General features: G+C 36.4%; 2 protein-coding genes and 1 pseudogene across 2 annotated transcripts; all 3 read right to left on the minus strand.

The window, feature by feature from the left end:
- Window positions 1–1,576: 1,576 nt before the first annotated feature.
- Window positions 1,577–3,249, minus strand: LOC112011982 (pentatricopeptide repeat-containing protein At3g14580, mitochondrial). Its single transcript, XM_024044338.2, has one exon. The coding sequence runs from the start codon at window positions 3,197–3,199 to the stop codon at window positions 2,000–2,002; it is 1,200 nt and encodes a 399-aa protein (XP_023900106.2). The 5' UTR covers window positions 3,200–3,249; the 3' UTR covers window positions 1,577–1,999.
- Window positions 3,209–4,049, minus strand: LOC136064115 (pentatricopeptide repeat-containing protein At3g14580, mitochondrial-like). The gene has a single exon (XM_065765435.1). The coding sequence runs from the start codon at window positions 3,947–3,949 to the stop codon at window positions 3,209–3,211; it is 741 nt and encodes a 246-aa protein (XP_065621507.1). The 5' UTR covers window positions 3,950–4,049.
- A 14,738-nt stretch (window positions 4,050–18,787) lies between these two features.
- Window positions 18,788–20,968, minus strand: LOC136064116 (probable terpene synthase 2; annotated as a pseudogene).
- Between the last annotated feature and the right edge of the window lie 3 nt (window positions 20,969–20,971).

The following is a 20,971-nucleotide window of genomic DNA, read 5'->3' on the forward strand; positions in this document are numbered from 1 at the left end:
GGCCCTTCGATATGTAGCAAAAGCCAAGATGTTGAAATCCATATTATCGACTACTCCAAGCCTGCAATGGAGGGACACAAAGCCGCCAATGGATTCCTATTGAAGAGAAGACAACCTGGCCATCAAGGGCCAACTTCTCCTGTGAATTCCTTTAAAAAAAAAAAAAAACACTATAGTTTTAAATTTTATATTTTTTTGTTGTTGCTAAAATAAGAATTTTGTTGTTGTTAAGTCTGGTTGCTACTTGTTGTATGTTGAAATCTATATCCTGTAATCACCTGGTTTCTCACTTCCCAGATATGTTTTAGTGCAAGCAGTAGCTGAGAATACCATAAATGAAAATTTCTGCTCCGTATCTTTGACTGGAAATCTTGAGTGCTAAATGTGAGATGCAGAATACCTGGAGGCCATCAATTCAAATGCACCGTTTGCTTCTATACTAGATTGTCTTTGCCACTTCACATTATTATCGATATATTAAGAATGCCCCTATCCTAAGTGGCATATTGGCATTATATATGTTTTGGTGCATATCCATGTGAAGCAGGTTTTACGAGTTGCTGGAAAGAGAATAAAAAGGGTTGGAAACAGTAATGTTTCAGACTAGTTAAGTTTCCAACTTAAAATGCCTTAAAAAAAAAAAAATGGCAGCGCATTCCAATTATAAACATGCCAGAATAACAACCAAGGGCATGGTTTTCAACCTCCAGATTTTCATGAGGCAGTTCTGAAGCAAGGAGGGATTTTTTCTTCTTGGTAAACTTACATATTGGTGATTGGTTTAACAGGGTTGTAACCCATTCTGGTCTTTAATCAAGCTATATATAATTAGTCTAACAAGAAGAAACCGAAAAAAGAACTTGCCGTATAACTAAAGTTTCAAGAGTCTCCCTCAATTTTTTGAATTGAAACTGGCATATCAGAGAGTCAAACCAGAATTGAAATTGATCTGGTAACTTTCGAGAGAGGACCATTGTAATTTCTAAGTCGAGAGAAATAAAAGCCACACTTTAAGCAATTCTTTTTTTTATAAAGTGTCTCAAGAAAGTAAGCTGTACGGGTTTTACGCAACTTACAAAAGCAACATGTTTTATCTTTGCTATGGTCCATTTAAGTAATTCTGGCTGAATTTCCATCTGAAACAATAAAGAACAGAACATGTCATGGACTTATGGCATGCAAAGCTTCTGTTAAAGTTGAGGTTTATTTCCACATACTAGTAGTCTAATAGAACTCCCTCTTTTGATCCTGTCGGATGCCTTCCTCCAAAGCCTGGAAAGTTTACCATCTCAGAACTTTGGGAAGCTTTTCAAGAGAGACCACCACAGATTGATTGGTGGCAGTTGTTCTGCTTCCCTAAAATCATCCAAAGTAACATGTCTCGCAATTAAGGATTGTTTGTCAATAGATCAAAGCAATCTGAGTCCTGGTATAGAGGCTACACTATGCGCTTATTCTACAGAGTGCAGACTGGTGTCTGAGAGTAGGACCATATCTTTGCGATTACAGCTATTATAACACATTTTAAATATATGGAGGAAATTTTGGAATTATGCAGACTAGAGACTTAATTGGGTTAGAGATAGGTAAAACAGAACAATTTTGGAAGCTTGTTTCTAAACATGCCAGCAATGACCTAATCTATCATATTTAGAAGGGACAATAGCTATAAGGATAAAAATTCCATTCTGCAGCTTATCTTTTGACAAAGTACAGACTCAGCAGCTTTGCAAAAAAGTGTGGATAAAAATGGTTTGATTAAAGATAGGTGCATAGTAGTAGCCATCAGGTGTACTGGAACTTGTAGCTTGTTTCAGTTGTGTAGTCTTACGATTCAAGGATCAATGTAGTTTGTTTTCCTTGCAGCTAGTTGTGCAATTTCCTCTGTGTTGTTGGTAGTAGTTCTGTAACTAGAACTCTCTAAAGGACCATATTGTGTATGCAAAATCATGATGAGATCAAGCTCTTTTCGCCACAACGCTCATGATTTTCAAATTAGCTAATTCCCTACAATTTCCTCAAAAGAAATACTGCTATCTTGGTTCTTTCCTGGAAACATACTTCTGAGAATCCGCTTCCAAATCCCCATCTTTGGAACAAAACCTTGCTGCACCATCTGCTTCAACACCCAATCCACATCCCCCAATAACTTGTCCTTGCAAAGCCCCTGAATCAATAACTTGTAAGACATGAAACTTGGACTTAGACCCTCCAAGATCATCCTACCCATTAACTCCTTTGCTTTAACAAACTTCTTGGTATCAAGTAATCCATACAACACCTCCTGATAAGATCCTGCATTCGGATAACACCCTTTGTACTTCATTCTCTCTAAAAGCTCCATACCCTCTTCGACTCTCCGTTCTTTCCTAAGCCCTGATATCAAAATATTGTATGTGATTGTATCCGGATAAATCCCTTCCTTTTCCATCCTCTCAAACAACCCAAATGCTTCCCCTACCTTCCCTTTATCACACAATGCGTGCATTAGTGTCGAATATGTCCTCACATTTGGCCTCAACCTTTGCTTGGGAAATTCATCGAGCACGTAGAATGCGGCCTCCAATTTCCCACACTCGCACAGCCCTTTGATGAGTATATTAAGACAACAAGCATCAATCTCAATACCCAACTGAGGAGCACGCATATACACATCATGAACAACATCAAACAGTTTCGCCGAAACAAGCATATTGAGCACAAAGTTAAAGGTTTTCACACTAGGCCAGCAATTATACTTTGGCATATCGAAAAGGGTATCGATTGCTTTGCTTGTTCGACAAGCTACATTGCCGTAAATCTTGATAACATTATAGAAAAACTCGTCAGATAACCGACAACAATGCCTTTCGGCATTGATTCTTTGCATAACATAGTCAATGGCATCAAACATGTTGGCCTGAGCAAGCTTGTTTATGACCAAAGTGTAAAGAGCTTCATTGGGTTTATAGTCTTTACGTTTAGAGTATTGGTCCAAGAATGTGATGAGCGAAGTGGGGTTTTTGATTGCACTGGTAATTTTCAAAACCTCACATGGTGCTAACCAGTCTTTGTGGTCGAGTTTGTTGAGAGTATCAGAATCTTGGGGTGGTATTGGAGTTTTACGATATGGGGTTTGGATGGTTGTTGATTGAGTTGAGAGAGAGTGAAAGATTGCATTTTCATTGTAAGCTAAAAGGGTTATTCTACGCAGAATCATTGTTTCTCTCTAATAAAAAGGTTGGGTTCTTCTCACTTCTGAGTCTTTTGTTGTTTGTGTGGCTTCTAGNAACCTTTGCTTAGGAAATTCATCGAGCACGTAGAATGCGGCCTCCAATTTCCCACACTCGCACAGCCCTTTGATGAGTATATTAAGACAACAAGCATCAATCTCAATACCCAACTGAGGAGCACGCATATACACATCATGAACAACATCAAACAGTTTCGCCGAAACAAGCATATTGAGCACAAAGTTAAAGGTTTTCACACTAGGCCAGCAATTATACTTTGGCATATCGAAAAGGGTATCGATTGCTTTGCTTGTTCGACAAGCTACATTGCCGTAAATCTTGATAACATTATAGAAAAACTCGTCAGATAACCGACAACAATGCCTTTCGGCATTGATTCTTTGCATAACATAGTCAATGGCATCAAACATGTTGGCCTGAGCAAGCTTGTTTATGACCAAAGTGTAAAGAGCTTCATTGGGTTTATAGTCTTTACGTTTAGAGTATTGGTCCAAGAATGTGATGAGCGAAGTGGGGTTTTTGATTGCACTGGTAATTTTCAAAACCTCACATGGTGCTAACCAGTCTTTGTGGTCGAGTTTGTTGAGAGTATCAGAATCTTGGGGTGGTATTGGAGTTTTACGATATGGGGTTTGGATGGTTGTTGATTGAGTTGAGAGAGAGTGAAAGATTGCATTTTCATTGTAAGCTAAAAGGGTTATTCTACGCAGAATCATTGTTTCTCTCTAATAAAAAGGTTGGGTTCTTCTCACTTCTGAGTCTTTTGTTGTTTGTGTGGCTTCTTGTGGTTTATTTCATCTCTACCCAACGCAGGAGCCAGACGATGTGAATTTTTTTTTTTTTTAGAATATAAATATCTGTCAACATGCCCAAATAATTAACACAATTTCTAGCTCCCAAAGAATGTAGAAATAAAATGTAAAAAATAAGATAATGTTTGGTAATGGTTTTTGTTTTCTATTTTCAAAAACTTGTTTTTAGAAATATAAAGAAAAAACAATTTTCTAGTATTTTTTAAATCAAAAATATGTTTGGTTAGTTGAAATTAAAAAAATAATTTTTTGAAAAAAAAATATAAAATACTAAAATATGCTGTTACTAAGATTTGAACTCTAATGCTAAATTATTAAATGAGATAGATCCATTAACTTAAATGTGTGTTTTCATTAACCTTTGAAAATTAGAAACTGAAAATAGCCTTTTACATGTTTTCAGTTTCCTTCACATATTGAGTTTTGAGAACAGTTTTTATTTTCGGTCTATTTTGGGTTGCCAAACAAGTTTTTTAGTCTAAAAAATAGAAAATTGTTTTTGGAAACAAAAAATAAAGGGAAATTCAACTCAAATAAAGGGAAAAAACAGTTATCAAACATACTCTTAAAGCTTTTTATTTTTCCTATAAAATATGTAAAAATAAAATGAAGAAAAAAAATTTTATTTATTTATTTATAATTCAATGGCAAAATTTGTTTAATAGTACTTTTTAAGGAAAATTTTAGGTGAATAGTACGAGGACTAAGTTATTTAGTTATGTTGACTCTTTCTGGAATTCAAATTTGTCAAACTCAAGTTTCAACCCAAAATTGAGTTTATCAAACTCAAGTTTCAATTAGTTTAAGTTGCATGGCAGTCTAACGTTGTATAACAAATTGAAACTCAAGTTTGCTAAACTTGGAACTCGAGTTTGTCAAACTCAAGTTCCAAAAAGTTTGTCAAAGTCGAATTCCAAAAAGAGTCTACATAACTAAATAACTTTAGTAACATGCTATTCTTCTAATTTTTTTTTAAAAAATACTATTCAACAAATCTTACCATAATTCAATAATTATAACAACGAAGGATGATTTATATCCTATATATTTTTGTTCCAATTGAACTATTTTTGTTTAGGGGTGCCAGTTGAACTTAGTCTTCAAGACTCTTGAGTCTTGAAAAAGGAAAAAGAAGAAGAAGTTATATTCATAAAAGAAAAGAAAAAGAAAATTCACTATTGAAAGTCTTAAATGACTTCAATTAACTCAAATACCTCACAAAAGCTGATAATTACTACTTAACACATGTCATTCTTCCATTTGTTTAACACATGTCATTCTTCCATTTGTTTAACACACAATTATCTTAATATGATTCAAATTCAATTCATGAATATTTGTAAACGGAAAATGTACACATTAGCTTATGTACATATTAACTTATGTACACATTAGCTTTTAAAAATGTAGAGGCAAAAATGATATTTTCACTTTCACTTTATTCAAAGATACATATTGATAAAAGAGAGATCTAATGGCAGAGCCAAAATTTTTAGTTCCCAAGGTGGAAGTGGGGCACAAGATTAAAATATAATATTAGAAGCAAATTAAACCAAAAAATATTAATCAAAATTGACAAAATAAATAATCAATTATATAACATTGTAATCATCAAATGTAATGTAAATGTAAACTAGAATTCATATTTTACACCTAAGTTATTTTACTAAGTTGCACTCGATGATTTTTCATATTATTAAAATAAATAAAAAATTAAATGAAGAGATTAATATAAAAGTACATTAAGTTTAAACATGTAATTTGATTACTCAAAATAAATTAAGGAAATGTTAAAAGTATTACAATTTACATAAAAAGTTGTATTTTGCATCACTACCTTGATTGTTTTTAAAAAATATGTAAAATTCAAATGTCTCTTTCTGTATTTCTAATTATTTAAAATTAATGTTTTTTTAGCAAAAATACACAATTTAAATCAATGAAGAGATTGATGGGGAAAATTAGCAGAGGAAAAGAGGTAATAAGAATTTAATGTTTTTTTTTTAATATTTATTTTAAGTTAAAAAATTTTAGAAGCCTTCTAACTTAACTAGTATGTCCTAGTGTTTTCAATTTAAATCTTTCTTTTCCCATTATAACTATTGATTTATCCAAAAAAATAAATGATATTTTTTTAATTTTTAATTTTATAAAAATAAAAAGACTGTTGAATATAAAATTATATATTACAACCACGGTAGTCTTAGCCTTGTGGCAACCAACTAGCCCAAACACGCTGGTTTAATAAAACTTCTCTATTGCACTTATAACATCTTCAACCAATTAACTCTTAGCTTCGGCCGATAGATTACTTTGGATGGAACCATGAGAAACTCCTTTGAACATGATGCTAACACGTGGAATTTAGAGCACATGTTGCAAGCCAGCAAGGTCTCCACACACATTACATTAGCTTTGGAGAACTATGATGTCAGCTTAAAAGCTCTTCTATTACATGACTGAAACGTGTTTTTATTTATTTTATTTTACAAATAGAATTTATTTTAACCTAATTTAAGTGCATATGTACGTAAAACTCTTTCCTGAAGATTTGAACTCTAGTCCTTACCCTTCACATCTCACAAGTACTTATATTTACAGAGTAACTATCGCGCCAATGGTGCATAGTGGTCATAATATATTTCTTAACTTTTAAAACTTTGTAGCAACAAGAAGACATCATAAAGATCAACCACTAAGAGTCCCTCACAAAATTAAATTTCAATTATTGTTAATGCCCAAAAGTTCCATGAGTCTTCTAAAATTTTATAATTATAAAAATTTGTTGTGAGTCCTTTATTATCTTTTATATGTTTGTTTGCTTGCTTGCCTCTTCTTCTTCTTCTTCTTTTTTTTTTTTTTTTTTTTTTTCATTGCCGTAAATCTTGATAACATTATAGAAAAACTCGTCAGATAACCGACAACAATGCCTTTCGGCATTGATTCTTTGCATAACATAGTCAATGGCATCAAACATGTTGGCCTGAGCAAGCTTGTTTATGACCAAAGTGTAAAGAGCTTCATTGGGTTTATAGTCTTTACGTTTAGAGTATTGGTCCAAGAATGTGATGAGCGAAGTGGGGTTTTTGATTGCACTGGTAATTTTCAAAACCTCACATGGTGCTAACCAGTCTTTGTGGTCGAGTTTGTTGAGAGTATCAGAATCTTGGGGTGGTATTGGAGTTTTACGATATGGGGTTTGGATGGTTGTTGATTGAGTTGAGAGAGAGTGAAAGATTGCATTTTTATTGTAAGCTAAAAGGGTTCTTCTACGCAGAATCATTGTTTCTCTCTAATAAAAAGGTTGGGTTCTTCTCACTTCTGAGTCTTTTGTTGTTTGTGTGGCTTCTAGTGGTTTATTTCATCTCTACCCAACGCAGGAGCCAGACGATGTGATTTTTTTTTTTTTAGAATATAAATATCTGTCAACATGCCCAAATAATTAACACAATTTCTAGCTCCCAAAGAATGTAGAAATAAAATGTAAAAAATAAGATTATGTTTGGTAATGGTTTTTGTTTGCTATTTTCAAAAACTTGTTTTTAGAAATATAAAGAAAAAACAATTTTCTAGTATTTTTTAAATCAAAAACATGTTTGGTTAGTTAAAATTAAAAAAATAATTTTTTGAAAAAAAAATATAAAATACTAAAATATGCTGTTACTAAGATTTGAACTCTAATGCTAAATCATTAAATGAGATAGATCCATTAACTTAAATGTGTGTTTTCATTAACCTTTGAAAATTAGAAATTGAAAATAGCATTTTACATGTTTTCAGTTTCCTTCACATATTGAGTTTTGAAAACAGTTTTTATTTTCGGTCTATTTTGGGTTGCCAAACAAGTTTTTTAGTCTAAAAAATAGAAAATTGTTTTTGGAAACAAAAAATAAAGGGAAATTCAACTCAAATAAAGGGAAAAAACAGTTACCAAACATACCCTTAAAGCTTTTTATTTTTCCTATAAAATATGTAAAAATAAAATGAAGAAAAAAATATTTTATTTATTTATTTATAATTCAATGGCAAAATTTGTTTAATAGTACTTTTTAAGGAAAATTTTAGGTGAATAGTACGAGGACTAAGTTATTTAGTTATGTTGACTCTTTCTGGAATTCAAATTTGTCAAACTCAAGTTTCAACCCAAAATTGAGTTTATCAAACTCAAGTTTCAATTAGTTTAAGTTGCATGGCAGTCTAACGTTGTATAACAAATTGAAACTCAAGTTTGCTAAACTCGATTTTGGGTTGGAACTCGAGTTTGTCAAACTCAAGTTCCAAAAAGAGTTTGTCAAACTCGAATTTCAAAAAGAGTCTACATAACTAAATAACTTTAGTAACATGCTATTCTTCTAATTTTTTTTTTAAAAATACTATTCAACAAATCTTACCATAATTCAATAATTATAACAACGAAGGATGATTTATATCCTATATATTTTTGTTCCAATTGAACTATTTTTTTTTAGGGGTGCCAGTTGAACTTAGTCTTCAAGACTCTTGAGTCTTGAAAAAGGAAAAAAGAAGAAGAAGAAGTTATATTCATAAAAGAAAAGAAAAAGAAAATTCACTATTGAAAGTCTTAAATGACTTCAATTAACTCAAATACCTCACAAAAGCTGATAATTACTACTTAACACATGTCATTCTTCCATTTGTTTAACACACAATTATCTTAATATGATTCAAATTCAATTCATGAATATTTGTAAACGGAAAATGTACACATTAGCTTATGTACATATTAACTTATGTACACATTAGCTTTTAAAAATGTAGGGACAAAGATGATATTTTCACTTTCACTTTATTCAAAGATACATATTGATAAAAGAGAGATCTAATGGCAGAGCCAAAATTTTTAGTTCCCAAGGTGGGAGTGGGGCACAAGATTAAAATATAATATTAGAAGCAAATTAAACCAAAAAATATTAATCAAAATTAACAAAATAAATAAACAATTATATAACATTGTAATCATCAAATGTAATGTAAATGTAAACTAGAATTCATATTTTACACCTAAGTTATTTTACTAAGTTGCACTCGATGATTTTTCATATTATTAAAATAAATAAAAAATTAAATGAAGAGATTAATATAAAAGTACATTAAGTTTAAACATGTAATTTGATTACTCAAAATAAATTAAGGAAATGTTAAAAGTATTACAATTTACATAAAAAGTTGTATTTTGCATCACTAACTTGATTGTTTTTAAAAAATATGTAAAATTCAAATGTCTCTTTCTGTATTTCTAATTGTAGAGACTCAGTTTGGATTGACCCTGAGTAGAGTAAATATGGGTTTTCAGCCCAATCAAGCCCAAACAATAAATTTGTAGAGAGTGGGTCAAAGGTTTAGACACTAGCCGTCGATCACCATGCATGAACTTTCTTTTATAAAAAATACCAAGAGTTTCTTTACAAATGGGGGGATGCTCCTCGGCCCGTGGCCGAGGAGACCCTTTTCTTCTCTCTTTTCCCCCCCTTCCCTTTTTTACTTTACTTGCTTTTCTTATATAATCTTCATCTTCCTATCTCCTTCTTCCATCTGTTGATCATCCATTTGCCTTTCTTCTGGCTGTCCGTCCCATCAGAGGCCTTATCAGTACTCAAGTGGTTCACTCTGACCAACGTTGTCCTGCTAAGGGGTTACCTCCCCATTAATGCGGCCAGGGGGGGTTAGTTGAATGCATTAAATGCGAGGGTGACAACTTGCTTTGGGGTTAGTCTTTCCCAAAAATCATACTTGTCAGGCCGAGGATGAGGAGGTCCTCGGCGTGGATTGGGAGAAGAGGTTTTCCCCAATTTAGCCTTGAATAGTCTGTGTTCCTCGGCATGGGCCTTGGGCCTGCTACCCGATGGGCCGAGGCTATCAGGCCCACGGGCCCCACAATAGCCTTCAAAACCCTGCTGCACGTTCCCTCGGACGGGGAGGAGGGTTTTGATACCTGCGGGCCCTCTAGACGAGTCGCCCCACTTCGGTTTGTGTTGATGCTGGCGGCTTTTTAACTGCCCGATGCGCGTTTTTAGCGTTTCAAAACTTAATGGGTGCCCACATTAAATTTTGGCGGCACCACGTTTCCCACTTTCAACGGCATGATCTTTTGCTTTTATGAGCAAGCGGTTACATTTGAGGAACCTAAGGGGGAGTATAAGTACCTGTTTGAATCGCCTGGTTTCATCATTTTCGCGCTTACAATTATTGACGCGTATGATTTGAATCTGGTTCGACTTGTACACTATCTGAAGAGTATCGTCATACTTTTGTAAGTTTTCTTTTTCTAGCGATCTCAAATTTCCTTGATTTTACTCCTCCTTTTCTTCTTTTAGAACTTTTAGTCGTCTTTGGGGAATAGGTAAGTTTAAGAAGTTGGTTGAATTCGACGAGATGATGAACAAATTCATTGTCGACTATGGAATACCCAATAATGTGAGTTTGAAATACTGTGAAGAAGGGGAGTGGTACCTTAAGAGGAGAGAGGGGGAAGTCGTGATCCCGATAGTCGCTTTTGTAGAAGGAGGGATGAGAATCCCTATGAGGCCGGTGACCCTCAATTACCTTAGGCATTTTCGCCTGGCTCCTACTCAGTGTGCCGTGAATGTATTTAGGATATTAGGGTGTGTAGATACCCTGAATGAGAAAATGGGGTTGAGTCTGACTCACCACGATGTGAACTGGTGTTACAACCTTTATCACCCGAGGGGTAAGACGTACTATATAAAGACAAGAGACGATAGGGTTCGTCTTATCCAGTGTCTTCCTGACTCCAATAAGGGGTTAAACCAAGATTTCCTTATAGTGTCGGGAGAGTGGCACGACGACTTTCATTGCCCAACAGTGGAGGGGGAGCCAGGTAGGGCATCCGAAATACAAGACAATTTAGGTTTCAGCATTTTCAAGTTTTATACCTGTATACTCGATTTGGTTGATTAACCATAGGAATTTCGCTTTTCTTTTCACAGATCCACACGCCTTTGCACGTCATTTCCACCTGGTTAACAAAGCGGATTTGGAAACCGTTCTCAGGTCGGAACTTTTCTTGAACGAACCTGATAACCAGGTCAGAGCTGCCCATAAAATCTTCGGATGCGACCCAGCTCAGACATCATTCCCAGTCCCGAAGCACGTAATTAGAGCTCGTGACCCTCGGCTTACGCAGATTACCGTGGTGGAGGACGGTTTTGCTTTTACTGAGGGGTCTTATATACCTGAAGGCATTCCGCTATCAGGCCCCTCTTCATCCCAGCAAGTAACGGTGGCCGAGAAAGGACTATCTAAGAAGGCAAGGGAGGTGGTTGAACTGAGTTCCTCCGAGGACGAATATAGTGTGTTTGACCTAGCTGACCAATCCGAGGATCCTCCTGATGACCTAGGAGACCCCTATTTGTCCGAAGCCGATCTCCAGTCCCTAAGAGTTGATACTCAGGCTGAGATGGGTTTAAAAAGACAGCCCCAAACCAATCTTCTTGACTTGCTCGAAGGCGGTTCCAAGAAGGGTGTACCAGAGGAGTCACAGCCCCAGCCCCCAGCGCTTCAGCCCCAGATTCTAACCATGCAAACCAGGTCGTCCTCTGTCCCCACAGTATCAGACCCTCAGACCGAATCTCCCGACCCGAAAAGGAAAAGACTTTCCAAGGGTAAGGAGCCAATGGATGGGAGCAAATCCCATTCCCCATCCGAGGAGGGTAGGTTTCGCAGGCCTCCGAAGCAACTGAAACTCGGTGGTCAACGGAAGGGTAAGAAGGCAACCCAGCAGTCCGAGGCTCAAGCCTAGCTGCCCGCTGCCATGCTCCATGATCAGCCTCTGATGGATAATGCGTCGATGCGGGAATCTCAGGGAGACGAGGAGGCTCTAGATACTTACAGGAAAATAGAAGTGGTAGACAGAGCCAAGGTATTGCATGGTCCTCGGACCCAAACCTATGGTAAAACTACACACACCATTATACCTGGGTACTAGACAGAACCAAGGTATTGCATGGTCCTCGGACCCAAGCCTATGGAAAACTAGATACTTATAGAAAAATAGAAGTAATGGGCATAACCAGGGTAATACATGGTCCTCGGACTCGAACCCATGGAGAAAATAACTATCTGGAGAAAAACCAAAGCGTTACTTATAGTCAAGCTACAATACGATCTTTAGATTTATATTTGAAGGATAACAGATGGTTTCATGAGGCTAACTCCAGAATAGAATACGAATATTGAGCAGAGTACAATAGTAACGCAAATAAAAGAAAACCTCATTAGTTAGAAGCAAAGTATTAAGTATTCAGTTCAAACGGAAAGTATACAACTCCCTTACAACACCACCGAGGCAAGAAACAAAATGAGATAAAAGAGAAAATAATCAAATTTATCCTATGTCGTATACTAGTCCCCTCAATTCAGTGGGCAAATTAAGTCAATAAGTAAATCAAAAGGTTTGGGCCAAGGCCTAAGGGCTTGGTTTCGAAAGGTCCGTCGGAGGACTCATCACGTCTTAAGGTATTTCCTGACCTTCGGTTTCAACTTCCCCCAACGCTCTCTGGGGCTCAACCTCCTCGGATGGTTGATCAGTTAACGGTGCATCCTCGGCGGTCTTATCGTGACCTTCAACCGATGGTAATGAGGATCCTTCCTCAGGAGCAGCAAGTGCAATCTCACGAATGGCAATAGGGTAATACACCCTGTCCTCTTTTCTAAGATCAGATGAGATATCAACCCCTGCTTGGTTGAGGGCTTCATGCCAGGTCTAAGAACAGTAATGCCTGCACACTGCAGGACCTTGAGCCCGAAGGGTGGCTTCAGTCTTAGCCACCCCCTCTGCGAAAGCATCCTCCTCTGCCTTTTCCACAGAACGTTCAGCGTCTATTTTCGCAAATACCGCCTCGTCTTTGGCTCTCACAGCCTCGTCCCTGGTATACTCGGCAACACTTTTTTCATGGATTGCCTTGGTCAACTGTCCCTTCATATAGGTCAGAGACAGCAGTATCCCTGGCCTTCATCATTTCTGCCAGATCCTCGGTCGCCTTTTTCAGGTCGGCCTCAGATCTCTTAAGAGTATTGGCAGCCTCCAGGAATTTGTCCCGCTCTTGCGCTAAGGCATTGCTATGGTCATCAACCTCCTCGCCCAGCCTGAAAAGGGCCTGGATAGCCTGCCAGTAAAAACAAGCAACTCTGTAAAGAGAAAGAAAGATACTAAGCGATAAAATTTTGAATAAAGTGAATAGGTGCCAAAGGACCTACCATGCCTAGATATTTCTTAAGGTCGAGGACAACCTCTACCCCACTCATTTTCTCCAACTCGGCCATGCCCCTGATAGATAATGCGTCGATGCGGGAATCTCAGGGAGACGAGGGGGCTCTCGTGGCCGAGGCCATGTAATACCTTGGTTCTGTCTAGTACCCAGGTATAATGGTGTGTGTAGTTTTACCATAGGTTTGGGTCTGAGGACCATGCAATACCTTGGTTCTGTCTAGTACCCAGGTATAATGGTGTGTGTAGTTTTACCATAGGTTTGGGTTTGAGGACCATGCAATACCTTGGTTCTGTCTACCACTTTTATTTTCCTGTAAGTATCTAGTTTCCCCATAGGTTTGGGTCCGAGGACCATGCAATACCTTGGTTCTGTCTAGTACCCAGGTATAATGGTGTGTGTAGTTTTACCATAGGTTTGGGTCCGAGGACCATGCAATACCTTGGTTCTGTCTACCACTTCAATTTTTCTATAAGTATTAGATATAATGGTGTGTGTAGTTTTACCATAGGCTTGGGTCCGAGGACCATGCAATACCTTGGTTCTGTCTACCACTTCAATTTTCCTGTAAGTATCTAGTTTCCCCATAGGTTTGGGTCCGAGGACCATGCAATACCTTGGTTCTGTCTAGTACCCAGGTATAATGGTGTGTGTAGTTTTACCATAGGTTTGGGTCCGAGGACCATGCAATACCTTGGTTCTGTCTACCACTTCTATTTTCCTGCAAGTATCTAGTTTCCCCATAGGTTTGGGTCCGAGGACCATGCAATACCTTGGTTCTGTCTAGTACCCAGGTATAATGGTGTGTGTAGTTTTACCATAGGTTTGGGTCCGAGGACCATGCAATACCTTGGTTCTGTCTACCACTTCTATTTTCCTGTAAGCGGAGGTTTGTCCTCAGACCGCTTTACTGGAGATGATTCCTCTTTGGGTCAGATTATGATTTTTACACGTGGCATTGATCTCGCCTCCAGCTCGAGGCCCCATCTTTTTCATTTATGAAGCGCCCTTTGTCTGTTCGTGTTCCGCGCTGGACGCTTCGGTGCGCGAAACGCGCCTTCGTTAATGTCCTCGTGAATTAACAAGAGTCCAACGGTCTACGGCCTCCTTGGGAATTGGCAGCTTCATTATTAGCCCAGCTGCTGATTCTCTTTTCGAACTTTACATGAATTAATTCTCACCAACCCCCAACCCCTATATAAAGTAAGGAGATGGTTCCCCCACAATCCATGGACCTCTCAACACAAACAGAAAAAAAACACATTCTTCCAGCTTCCCACGCCCTTTTAACAACCCCGCCGGAATTGTTACCGGGATTGACAAAAACCGGTATGGCCGCAGCCCCCACTGGGCTTTCGGTGCGGCAGAGTCTAGGCGTAACCCCAATGGCGCCCTTCGAGGTGTCCCAGAGGGATGTTGTTGGAGAACCTAACGTCTTTCCTCGGAGCACACCCCCGACGAGGAAGGCGTGCGAATTCACCTTATGGGCGGTGCTAGAGTGTTACCGTCTCCAACGGCCAACACTCGAGAGGATCGGAGAGAATCGAGGGAACATCATGGGGGAGGGTATCCCGGAGCCCCTGCATCTGCTCCTCTCTTTGTTCCAGCTCCGCCTGGCCGAGAAGGGAGTTGTTGGGGGCCTGGAAACATGATTGCCCTTCCCCTTCTCCGCCTCTTGTCAAGCTCTCCCATTCTCTTTATACCAATAAAGGGACGGCTTGACACTTCCCACCGGCTAGTTTTTTCTTAGGGCGGCTCCACCTGGGCCTCTGATTGTAGAAATAGCTGGTAGTATTAGCTTGTAAATTTGCTTGTAAAACAGGCCTGCCTGAGCCTCTGATTGTAATATGTAATTTTTCTATTTATGAAATAATAATAATATCAAGATTTCTCTTTTCACTGTCAGATCTTCTATTTTTTTTTTTTTTCAACCTACTGTAAAACGAATACTTAGAACTTAGAACACTCGCCTGGTGCGCCGGCCAGCACCCTAATCCTCCCTACAGACGGCGCCAATTGTAGGGACTCAGTTTGGATTGACCCTGAGTAGAGTAAATATGGGTTTTCAGCCCAATCAAGCCCAAACAATAAATTTGTAGAGAGTGGGTCAAAGGTTTAGACGCTGGCCGTTGATCACTATGCATGAACTTTCTTTTATAAAAAATACCAAGAGTTTCTTTACAAATAGGGGGATGCTCCTCGGCCCGTGGCCAAGGAGACCCTTTTCTTCTCTCTTTTTCCCCCCTTCCCTTTTTTACTTTACTTGCTTTTCTTATATAATCTTCATCTTCCTATCTCCTTCTTCCATCTGTTGATCATCCATTTGTCTTTCTTCTGGCTGTCCGTCCCATCAGAGGCCTTATCAGTACTCAAGTGGTTCACTCTGACCAACGTTGCCCTGCTAAGGGGTTACCTCCCCATTAATGCGGCCAGGGGGGGTTAGTTGAATGCATTAAATGCGATGGTGACAGCTTGCTTTGGGGTTAGTCTTTCCCAAAAATCATCCTTGTCAGGCCGAGGATGAGGAGGTCCTCGGCGTGGATTGGGAGAAGAGGCTTTCCCCAATTTAGCCTTGAATAGTCTGTGTTCCTCGGCATGGGCCTTGGGCCTGCTACCCGATGGGCCGAGGTTATCAGGCCCACAGGCCCCACACTAATTATTTAAAATTAATGTTTTTTTAGCAAAAATACACAATTTAAATCAATGAAGAGATTGATGGGGAAAATTAGCAGAGGAAAAGAGGTAATAAGAATTTAATGCTTTTTTTTTTAATATTTATTTTAAGTTAAAAAATTTTAGAAGCCTTATAACTTAACTAGTATGTCCTAGTGTTTTCAATTTAAATCTTTCTTTTCCCATTATAACTATTGATTTATCCAAAAAAATAAATGATATTTTTTTAATTTTTAATTTTATAAAAATAAAAAGACTGTTGAATATAAAATTATATATTACAACCACGGTAGTCTTAGCCTTGTGGCAACCAACTAGCCTAAACACGCTGGTTTAATATAACTTCTCTATTGCACTTAAAACATCTTCAACCAATTAACTCTTAGCTTCGGCCGATAGATTACTTTGGATGGAACCATGAGAAACTCCTTTGAACATGATGCTAACACGTGGAATTTAGAGCACATGTTGCAAGCCAGCAAGGTCTCCACACACATTACATTAGCTTTGGAGAACTATGATGTCAGCTTAAAAGCTCTTCTATTACATGACTGAAACGTGTTTTTATTTATTTTATTTTACAAATAGAATCTATTTTAACCTAATTTAAGTGCATATATACGTAAAATTCTTTGAAGATTTGAACTTTATTCCTTACCCTTCACATCTCACAAGTACTTATATTTACAGAGTAACTATCGCGCCAATGGTGCATAGTGGTCATAATATATTTCTTAACTTTTGAAACTTTGTAGCAACAAGAAGACATCATAAAGATCAACCACTAAGAGTCCCTCACAAAATTAAATTTCAATTATTGTTAATGCCCAAAAGTTCCATGAGTCTTCTAAAATTTTATAATTATAAAAATTTGTTGTGAGTCCTTTATTATCTTTTATATGTTTGTTTGCTTGCTTGCCTCTTTTTTTTTTTTTTGGTTTTCTTTTCATATAATATGTTAAAACTTATCTCTTGGGAAGGAAGAGCAAACTAATCTAAACAATCAAATTATATGAGTATATGTATACTATTAATTAGAGGATTTACTATTTTATTTTCAATTTTTGACGTATCAAAATATCTTCATACAAATTCTGAAATAACATACCCTTTAGTTTAATTTGTTTTTCTACAAAAATGTAAAAAAGATTAAAATAGTAACTGTGGGGATAAAAGCGCAAGTTCGTATATTAGGCCTTGGGTCCTATTTGAGGATGTGGGTATGTCCGATGAGGAGTAAATAATTGGGAGAAGCCTCATAGTGGAGAATCACATAAGTAAAGGATGGAAGAATATAGTCCGAGGAGTGTATCATTCTCAGATACAATAAATATCGGCCAAGCAAGTACTGGAGCGATTTATGTGATCTTCTAGGAAGTTCCAACGATAAGAATGAACTTTAGGCATGTGTAAAGATGATAAGAATACAGAAATATCAAAATTAAAAGCTGCTACCACCGCATTAAATGCACTGCAGCAACTTTTTTGGCTGCATTTATATGGAGAAGACCTCTGAAGAGTGTAATTTGAACCACCACTAAGCACATAGAGTCAAAGAAGACACTCGATGGGACATATACTCGAGTGAAAGTTTAGATGATTAGCAGGTGTACGATCAAGATGGTTTGAAGAAAAACTATATAATGTAAAAGACCCCTTATAAGAGAGGGATCGAAAAGAAAAGGAAAGAGAGAGAGAAAAAGATTTACTGTAGCACTAAGAATTGTATTAACTTTTTGAAACAGTAGTTCAGTTCATAGTTCATCTCTTTGGACACCAATTTAATCAAGTTCTAAGTGTGTTTTTGTACTCATTCATATTTTAAATCCTTATTAGCCGTTGTTTAATTCACAAATAACCCAGCTCTTTCACCCACTCTCTACAAATTCATTGTATTGAGCTCATTGGACTCATATCCCACTTCTTTTGGGCTTGGGCTACAAATCGTAACCCTACAGTAATACTATCTCATGTACAAAAGGGGGGAAAAAACCTTTATTCTGACTACTCGTTTGTATTAAAATGTTTGATTCCTATCTATATTTATTATCTATTTGAATTCAAATAATTCAATTGTCTTTATGAAAAAAAAAATACAAAATTAATACTTCTTCCAGAAAATGTTAAAAGAATAATGCTATCTCATGTACAAAAGGAAAAAAAAAAAGTTATTCTTTATCTATTTGTATTTAAATACTTCAAATATCTATACTAAAAAAAAAAAAAAAAAACTTCTACCAAAAAAAAAAAAAAAAACATTACTTCACGTAAAAATTACTCATTCTTATCCCAAAATTTCTATGGTTTTTTTTTTTTTAATTATTATTATTTTTAAATTCTTTAAAGCATTCCAAAATTTTGTTATCCAAATTTTATACCGTTATCACAAATCCCCCCTCCATCCACACTAACATATACCATATTTCTTTTGTTTAAATCTCAATTTTTTTTACTTATCACAATTCTTATCCTAATTCATAAATTCAAATGTTTCATTGAGTTTTAACTTCTTACAGTTCTCTATCTCATTTTTAAACAGTATTCCACATTATCTTAACTCTTTCTTATATATATATATATATATACTTGGTTATCTATATGTCACTTTTAAACATTAGTATAATACTAAACCAGAAAAACAAATAAATAAAAAAGAGTATTAATTATTGCACATGCAAAACACGTATGATGAGTCTAATATATATATAAAAAGAAAGATACTTATAATTATTTTTATAATAATTAAGTATGATAGTTTATCACCACTTTATTTAATAACAAACCAACTCATGATTCTGCCCATATATTGGGATCAACATATTCAAATTGGTACTGAGCCAACAAGCAATGAAGTAACACCCAGTATCAGCACTTCTCCATTATGTGTGTATGCATCTTCATCCTTGTAAAGCAGATCCATTACTTGTGAGAAATTGAGAATTCGTGTGAGGAGAGGCATTGGCACTTGGATAGGTCTAAGGCACCCTTGGTTTATATCCTTCCATGCATTCTCGATTTGCTTTTGAAATTCGTTATGTACCTCTTCTTTTGAGACACCATGTTGCTTCATGTAGCAATCAATGCTTGAGACAAAATGCTCTCTCTTTTGCTCAAACTGCAACAAATAAATTCAGAAATACATAAATATCATTCACTATAGGCCTACAATTGAGTTGCGGTGATGGACTAATCTCTTATGTACCTCTTGGGAGACAATGTCATCCATTAGCTAGCCTGCTTATGGTTGATGCTGCTTTAACAATCTTAGGCTCCTGGGAGACCCATTCGAAGGCCTCTTGTGTTACTATATCTCCCACGCCGGCAAAAGATATGGTTATAACTGTAGGGTAGCCACTAGATTTTAAAGCATGCATTACTCATATACTCATCCATTGTGGGTATATATCCTTCGTTAAATCACTTGGCTTCAACAAAATAGGCTTGAACAAGTTTTTTCATCTGTTTCCATCAAAGCATAAAATATTGTGACTATAAAATTCAACTTTAATGAAAAAAGTGGGATAGGCTTAAGCGAATTATTATTATTATTATTATTATTAGTGAAAGTTCAAATGTATTAATTAATAGTATTACAAAATATTGTGACTAGAAAATTCAAATATTATGAAATAAAAGGGGACGTGTTTATGTGAATTAATTATTATTGTTATTTTTTTGTGAAAGTTTAAGTGAATTAGCTATTAGTATTATACCGCATTTGTTGCAAAGTAAACAAGGTATGATCTTCCTTCCTTGGACATCTCATCCTCAATTTCTTCATAAACATCCAGGAGTGCTTTATAACACAACTTCATGTACTCAGGGATCTGGTCTACACAGTTGATATCCCACCTAAAAATTAAATATTTCAATTAAGAGTACAATATTGATTTAAAGCCCATAAATTTGAAAACATGCTAGGTCATATGCCTACACTATAAACCTTTTAATCGCGTCTGTGAAGAGTTCAAGTTCTTCATAAGTACCATATGCATCATATATGTCATCTATGGTTGATGCCATACAAATTATTTTGGTTAGTATCTTCCTAGCAATTGAGTATTGAGGTTCAAAGTACACCCCCAAAATCCAGAAGTAGCACTTCACCACTCTATCTCGTGCAAAAGATAGTTTATTTGCAAAATCCAAATCTTTCCACCACCTAAGGTACAAATTCAACACAAACTGTCATTTAAAATCATGTCTTGTACAAGTTTTACACCAAGATAGAGCGATATAATTAAAAACATACCTTGAGATATGACTATGTTCCTTTTGGTGTTGTTTTTATAATATGTTAAAATCTAGCTTTGCAAATTTTAGTAGAACTTCATTATGTGAAGCATTTTCGTGGTAGGTAGAGAAGTAATGCCTTGCCTCTACCCTTTGCAAGCACTTTCGAATAGGTTGCTTTAAGGCACGATTTACTTGTGTTACAAGAGTAGGGTTTAAATTAGTCACCACTGATTTAAGGTAAGTAGTAGTAAACTTAAGTGCTTCATCAAGTATATCTTCTCCACACACCCTCATATGCGTAGCTTCATACAAGTGTAACATTCCCTGCACATCATGAATAAGCGATTCCTTGAAGTTCCCCTTGTTGTCTTTGAATTTGTTGAAGCTATCTGCTTCACCAACCAATACATTACATGAGCCAAATATGAGAATGCAACTAGCTTATATTTCATTTTTGTTTTTTGTTTTTGGGATAAGTGCTAGCTTTAAGTTTCCTAAAATAATATACACAAATAAATAGTGCAATCTAATGAATAAATAATAGATCAAAAAAAGAGGACTTACCACTTGGAATGTTATAACCTTGTTGTCTTAGTAATCGAAAACGAAGAGCAATAGTGTAAAGACTACCATTGTCTTCCTGACCAACCTCATTATGATGATCTTTGTAAATTTGTTGTAATATTTCGTCAATTTCACTTTCAAAATGGTACGACACGCCCAAGCGTTGGATTGCATCAATTAACTCCAACTTTTGTGAAGGTTTATT

The sequence above is a fragment of the Quercus suber genome, unplaced genomic scaffold (assembly GCF_002906115.3).
Source record: "Quercus suber isolate HL8 unplaced genomic scaffold, Cork oak 2.0 scaffold_628, whole genome shotgun sequence".
NCBI lineage: Eukaryota > Viridiplantae > Streptophyta > Magnoliopsida > Fagales > Fagaceae > Quercus > Quercus suber.